The sequence below is a fragment of the Gavia stellata genome, chromosome 22 (assembly GCF_030936135.1).
Source record: "Gavia stellata isolate bGavSte3 chromosome 22, bGavSte3.hap2, whole genome shotgun sequence".
Classification (NCBI taxonomy): Eukaryota; Metazoa; Chordata; class Aves; order Gaviiformes; family Gaviidae; genus Gavia; species Gavia stellata.
This window is the reverse complement of record NC_082615.1, coordinates 6,085,576-6,091,018: the sequence shown is the minus strand read 5'-3', so window position 1 is coordinate 6,091,018 and position 5,443 is coordinate 6,085,576. Positions and strand designations below refer to the sequence as shown.

Sequence of the window (5,443 nt, the reverse complement as noted above, 5' to 3'; positions counted from 1 at the left end):
GGAGTGACCCCATTGCCACCAGCTGATGGCCATGCCACAGTGTTTTCCTTACAGCTCCCCCAAAAACGCATTCTTAATCGGGGTCCTGCGTTGCCCTGGCAGCCACTCGTAACCTGATGGATGAGCAAAAGAAGTGGAGAGCAACAGTCTCAGACCAAAAAAACAGAGAGGGGCTATGGCAGCTGGTGAAAGGCAGAGAGGGTTTATGGTGGTCGAGACCCTTCAGCAACTGCAGCGAGAATTTTGGCTATAAAAAATACGAAAGCTCGTTCTGGGAGCACCTCGGTCCCTACTGCTCCTCTCCTGCCAGGGCCAGTTCCTGGATCTTTAACGAAACCTGTTGCTGCTGCTCCAGGAATCCTCCCTCGCCTGGTCTTGGTTTACAGAACAATGAACACAAGCCTTTAAAAACAGTGAAAATATAAAACAACTCTCAAACTGTATTTCCCCTATCCCCCCCACTATTAAGAAATTCTAGTGCTAAAAATATAGGTTTCTTTGAATATATAATATATAATAGATTATATAAAAACATCTAAAGAGGCAGACTTGCTGAATTTATAAACCTTTTCTTCTTCCCTAGGCACAAGTCAGGAGGGAGGTTGAACTCGGAGAATCCAGAAGGGACCTCTATTTGCTTGCTAGCTAATTATCACACTATATCTACTAACTACCCTAGATAGAGAAAGGAAAGAGAGAGAGAAATGGAGAGACGAAAGGGTGAGGAAATTGCACTTAATCTATAGAGTCCTAAGCCGCCAGGAATCACATGTCTTGGGTGGAATTTAGCAGGTGCTCTCCTTTAGCCCTGAAGGAACATATGTTGTGTCCATTTTCACAGAAAAAAAAAAAAAGGATAATTCACATTTCTTCCTTTAAAAGTAAAAAAATAAGTAGTGTTCTATTTCTTCTCTCATGGACTAGAGACTTCTGATGTGTCCTTTAAAGATATATCAAGCAGTTCCTGTGGTGGTGTTTTTTTCTCCCCCCGGTGTTTCTGTGAATAATCTTATGATGAAGCTGGTAAAAGTCACTGTGGATGTCTTTGTCTCTAGAAAATCTTGTCCCTTGTAAGTCCCAGCAGCATGGGGGGAGCATCCTACTAAAGTCCGTGTGGGCTTGGAATGGCGACTGGCCTCTTATAAAAGGGACGTGAGACTGCTCCAGTCGCTCACATCCACTGGCAAAGAGGTATCGTTGAGGTCAAACAACTGATCTATGTTGATGCAGTTGGAGAGGAGATCGTCTGTCTCTTCGTCCCAGGGATGCTGCAGGAAAGACGTGGCCATCAAGGTTTCGTCAAGGTCCAGGTTGTTCAGGCTGGGTTCAGTGAGGACCTGCTCCTGCCCCTGAGGACAGTTGACGTGGTGCCCTTGTACCGTCAAGTCCGGGTTGCGTGTTGCGGGGCTTATTGGAGGTGTGAGCTCCAGATCCCCGAAAATGGAGAGGTCCCCACTCAGGTTGGTGTCTAAGATGGCCTCCCAGTCAAAGTCACCTTTCAGCGATCCCAGCTCGGTCTGCTCTTCCTGGGTCAGCAAGGCAGAGTTGGAAAGCCGCGACGCCTTGGCCGTTCGCTTGGGCAAGGGCTGCCTGCGCTTCTGGCCTGCTTTGCCATCCTCTGGATTCCGGTTCTTGTTGCCAGTGATTTTTTCAAATTCTTTCAGCAGCTGCTGCGACTCCGTGTTGACATAGAGGATGCTATCAGTGGTGCAAGTTGAAGTGGCCGAGCTGGTGACGCACCATACTTCTTGCTGGGCTCTTCCGGTGAAGGACGGGGGGATCTGCACTGGGGGCATCCTCCGCTTTTTGAAGGCACCGTTCTTGAGCCGGTCAGCATATTGGGGGTCCAGCTTCCAAAACCCGCCTTTCCCCGGCTCGCCCTTCTCCCGGGGGACCTTGATGAAGCACTTGTTCAAGGAGAGGTTGTGCCGGATGGAGTTCTAGACCCAAAAGAGAAAAAAAAACAAGGCTGAATGCTTGTCTGCTACTGCAGCACCTACCTGTGTGGGGAGGCTGGTGGAAAAGCATGTTTTCAGCAAGGACCTTTGGGAAAAAGAAAGCAGAAATGGCAACGTCAAGACATCCCGGGCTACCTGCCCAGCAGAAGCTCTCCTGCCCCGCAGAAACTCCCCTGCCCCGCGTCACCAGCAGAGTTTTCTTGCCTCCTGTCTAATCCAGCCAGAGGTGGCAGGAGCCAAGGGGTTCAGGCTAGGACTTGCCAACTAACGGGAAGCATTTGGGCAACTCTCCTTGGCTGTAAACGGCGGCCATGGGGCCTTGAATCATGCAGAGCACTGAGAGAAACCGGCCAGACTTGCTCTAGGCCTGGAGCTAAGCTGGAGGAGGTCGGGTCCTCCTTCATGGGTAAGGAGGAAGAGGAGGGTCTTTACACCAATGTGGCCACGGCTTCCTTAAAAGTGGCAACACATGGCAGCACCGTGGGGGACGGCATCATCAGGGCCCTCCTTGCATCCCCCAGTTCATCTGCGCCTATCGCTAGGAAAAATATTTGGCCAAAAAAACAGGCAGCATGCCTCCCCGCAGCCAGGCTGACACAAACCAGACAGGCAAAACCGCAGAGACACGTGGGCTGTCCCACCTCAGCCCTGTGTGTCCCCAGTGGTGCCTCCTGGCCCAGGGAAGCTCGGTGTGAAATCACTGCATCTTCATCAACCACCACTCAAACGAGCTGGGGAGGGGAAAAAAAAAAAAGAGGAGTTTCTTCTCCCGTCGAGCTGTTCTGAAACCCTGAATGTGCCTGGAGTGATGTGAATAATCAGAAAGGAAACTCAGTTATTGGGTAAATAACCCAGCGTTGGACTCCACAAAGCCAAGACTGTATTAAGAGATTGGATATGGTAGAGGGTTTTTTTTTTTTTAATGTTGCCTGGATATCTTTATGCTTATTCATCCATAATCCGTAGTGCCGAATAGGAAAAACAAGGCTTGAATGCTTAGAGCTGTTGAAAAACACGCACACGCACACACACACACAACAAAACCCTCCTCTGGGCTGAAGCTCCTTGGGTGTGTTGGCTTTTCTCCAAAGCACTCAGCTCCCACAGGAATATATCCATCTCCCCCTGGAGTATGGGTGGCATGACCTTTCCAGGCTGTCTTCACGTACGGGAATCGGGATAGAGGATGAGAACACAGCCTCGAAAAGAAAGAAAGAAAGAGGAAGAAAAAAAGAAAAAAAGGAAAGAAGGAAAGAAGGAAAGAAGGAAAGAAGGAAAGAAGGAAAGAAGGAAAGAAGGAAAGAAGGAAAGAAGGAAAGAAGGAAAGAAGGAAAGAAGGAAAAAAGGAAAGAAGGAAAAAAGGAAAGAAGGAAAAAAGGAAAGAAGGAAAAAAGGAAAGAAAGAAAAAAGGAAAGAAAGAAAAAAGGAAAGAAAGAAAAAAGGAAAGAAAGAAAAAAGGAAAGAAAGAAAAAAGGAAAGAAAGAAAAAAGGAAAGAAAGAAAAAAGGAAAGAAAGAAAAAAGGAAAGAAAGAAAAAAGGAAAGAAAGAAAAAAGGAAAGAAAGAAAAAAGGAAAGAAAGAAAGAAAGAGGAAGAAAAAGGAAAGAAAGAAAGAAGAAGAAAAAGGAAAGAAAGAAAGAAAGAGGAAGAAAAAGGAAAGAAAGAAAGAAAGAAAGAAAAAAGGAAAGAAAGAGAGAAAGAAAGAGGAAGAAAAAGAAAGAAAGAGAAAGAGAAAGAACGAAAGAGAAAGAAAAAAGGAAAGAAGAAAGAAAAGAAAGAAAGAAAAAAGGAAAGAAAGAGAGAAAGAAAGAGGAAGAAAAAAGGAAAGAAAGAGGAAGAAAAAAGGAAAGAAAGAGGAAGAAAAAAGGAAAGAAAGAGAAAGAAAGAGAAAGAAAAAAGGAAAGAAGAAAGAAAAAAGGAAAGAAGAAAGAAAAAAGGAAAGAAGAAAGAAAAAAGGAAAGAAGAAAGAAGGAAAGAAGAAAGATAAGAAAGCAGGAAAGAAAGCAGGAAAGAAATAAGAAAGCAGGAAAGCAAGAAAGCAGGAAAGCAAGAAAGCAGGAAAGCAAGAAAGCAGGAAAGCAAGAAAGCAGGAAAGCAAGAAAGCAGGAACACAGATAGCCCTGCAAACAATCCAGGCTGTGGTAACTCTGAATTTACAGTTTAACGAAATTTTACAAGGGTCAGAGACTTGCAAGCTGAATTCTCTGCTCCCCATCTCCCCTCCCTATCCCAAACTTCATTCAGCCTGGGCTGCCCTCTGTTATTACCCGGCTGGTTAACATATTTATCATTCCTGCCTGCAACAATCCTGTAAACCCCCTGCATCTCTGCAGAGAGCGATTGAAAAACCTTCTTTCTTTTTTTAATAAACACATTTAATTAAAAACGTGGTGATTACCCAGCCGTGAGTTTGCAGGAGAAAGTCAACGGACTGGCACACAGCTCCTCCTCCCGCATTGCTCCCATAGGTCCCCCCAGCACAGGGGAGGCTGGGGGACCCAGGTGGCCCTGGAGAGGGACCGGAGGGTTTCCTTCCCCGTGATGGGCTTCAAGAGCCGCTGAAGACCCACCTGCCTGGGGAGAAGGTGGGCAACGCCTGGGCAGAGGCTTTGCAGACGTTTTGCCTGGGTGAGCACCGCCGCCGGGATCATTGGCACACTGCGGATTTGGGCTGGGAATAACCCGAGCGGAGGGACGAGCCACCCAGGTCCCTCCTGCCCTGCCACATCCTAGAAAGCCTCACGTGCCAGAGGTCCCTTCGCGTGATGGAGGAGGGCAGCGAGCCAAGGTGGCTGGGAAAAGCCCCTGTGCTTCAGGTTGTCCCCAAAGCTGGTGAGCCTGGGGGCTGTCCCCTACCCCCTGGGGACACGCTTGTGCTAGCTGGGGACAGCAGCTCTATTTGACCTCACAGTGGAGGCTGTGGAAAGCCCTCCCCAGCCCTGCGGGGAGAGGGGACAAGACAAGAGGGCTCCAAATTGCCTACCTGCCAGGTGGGATCAGCATGTCGGAAGTAGCAGAAGTTGTCGGTAATCCACTGGTAGATGGCAGAAAGGGTGATTTTGGGCTTATTGCTGGCCTCCATCGCCATGCAGATGAGGGTGGCGTAGGAGTAGGGCGGCTTGACGTGCGGGTTGGTCTTGTAGTCGATGTCGTCCATGAGCTGAGGGTTCACGGCCATGGTGTTGTGCGCCGTCCTCGAGGTGCAGGAGGAGATGGGATTGCAGGGAGTGTGGGGGATGCCCATGCACGCTGGGTCGGCGGCCAGGGGCGAGCATGGGGCAGCAAAGCTGGGGATCCTGTGACAGTTGTGGGGGTCCTGGCTGCTGGGGCAGCAGGAGGACTTGCCCATGCTGGTGTTGGCAATTGAGAAGTCCTGCAGCCACATGAGGCTGGTCAGGCTGTCATCCAGGTCATCCGCGTCCCCCATGCCGCCCTTCTGCCCTCTGCTCTTTCCAGCTGGCAGGCGGCTCAGCCACCCCTCAGCCAT

At 48.9% G+C, this 5,443-nt stretch overlaps 1 protein-coding gene across 1 annotated transcript; it reads right to left on the bottom strand.

The window, feature by feature from the left end:
• Positions 1-1,139: 1,139 nt before the first annotated feature.
• Positions 1,140-5,443, bottom strand: FOXJ1 (forkhead box J1). Its single transcript, XM_059828296.1, has 2 exons — positions 4,940-5,443; positions 1,140-1,940 (listed from the first exon to the last, which is right to left on the bottom strand). The coding sequence occupies exons 1-2, from the start codon at positions 5,441-5,443 to the stop codon at positions 1,140-1,142; spliced, it is 1,305 nt and encodes a 434-aa protein (XP_059684279.1).

Excerpts from the sequence above, each read along its gene's own strand:
- FOXJ1 (XM_059828296.1), bottom strand. The coding sequence starts at position 5,443 with ATGGCTGAGGGGTGGCTGAGCCGCCTGCCAGCTGGAAAGAGCAGAGGG. Across the intron at positions 1,941-4,939 it reads ATGCTGATCCCACCTGGCAG|AACTCCATCCGGCACAACCT; the intron begins GTAGGCAATTTG and ends TTTTGGGTCTAG.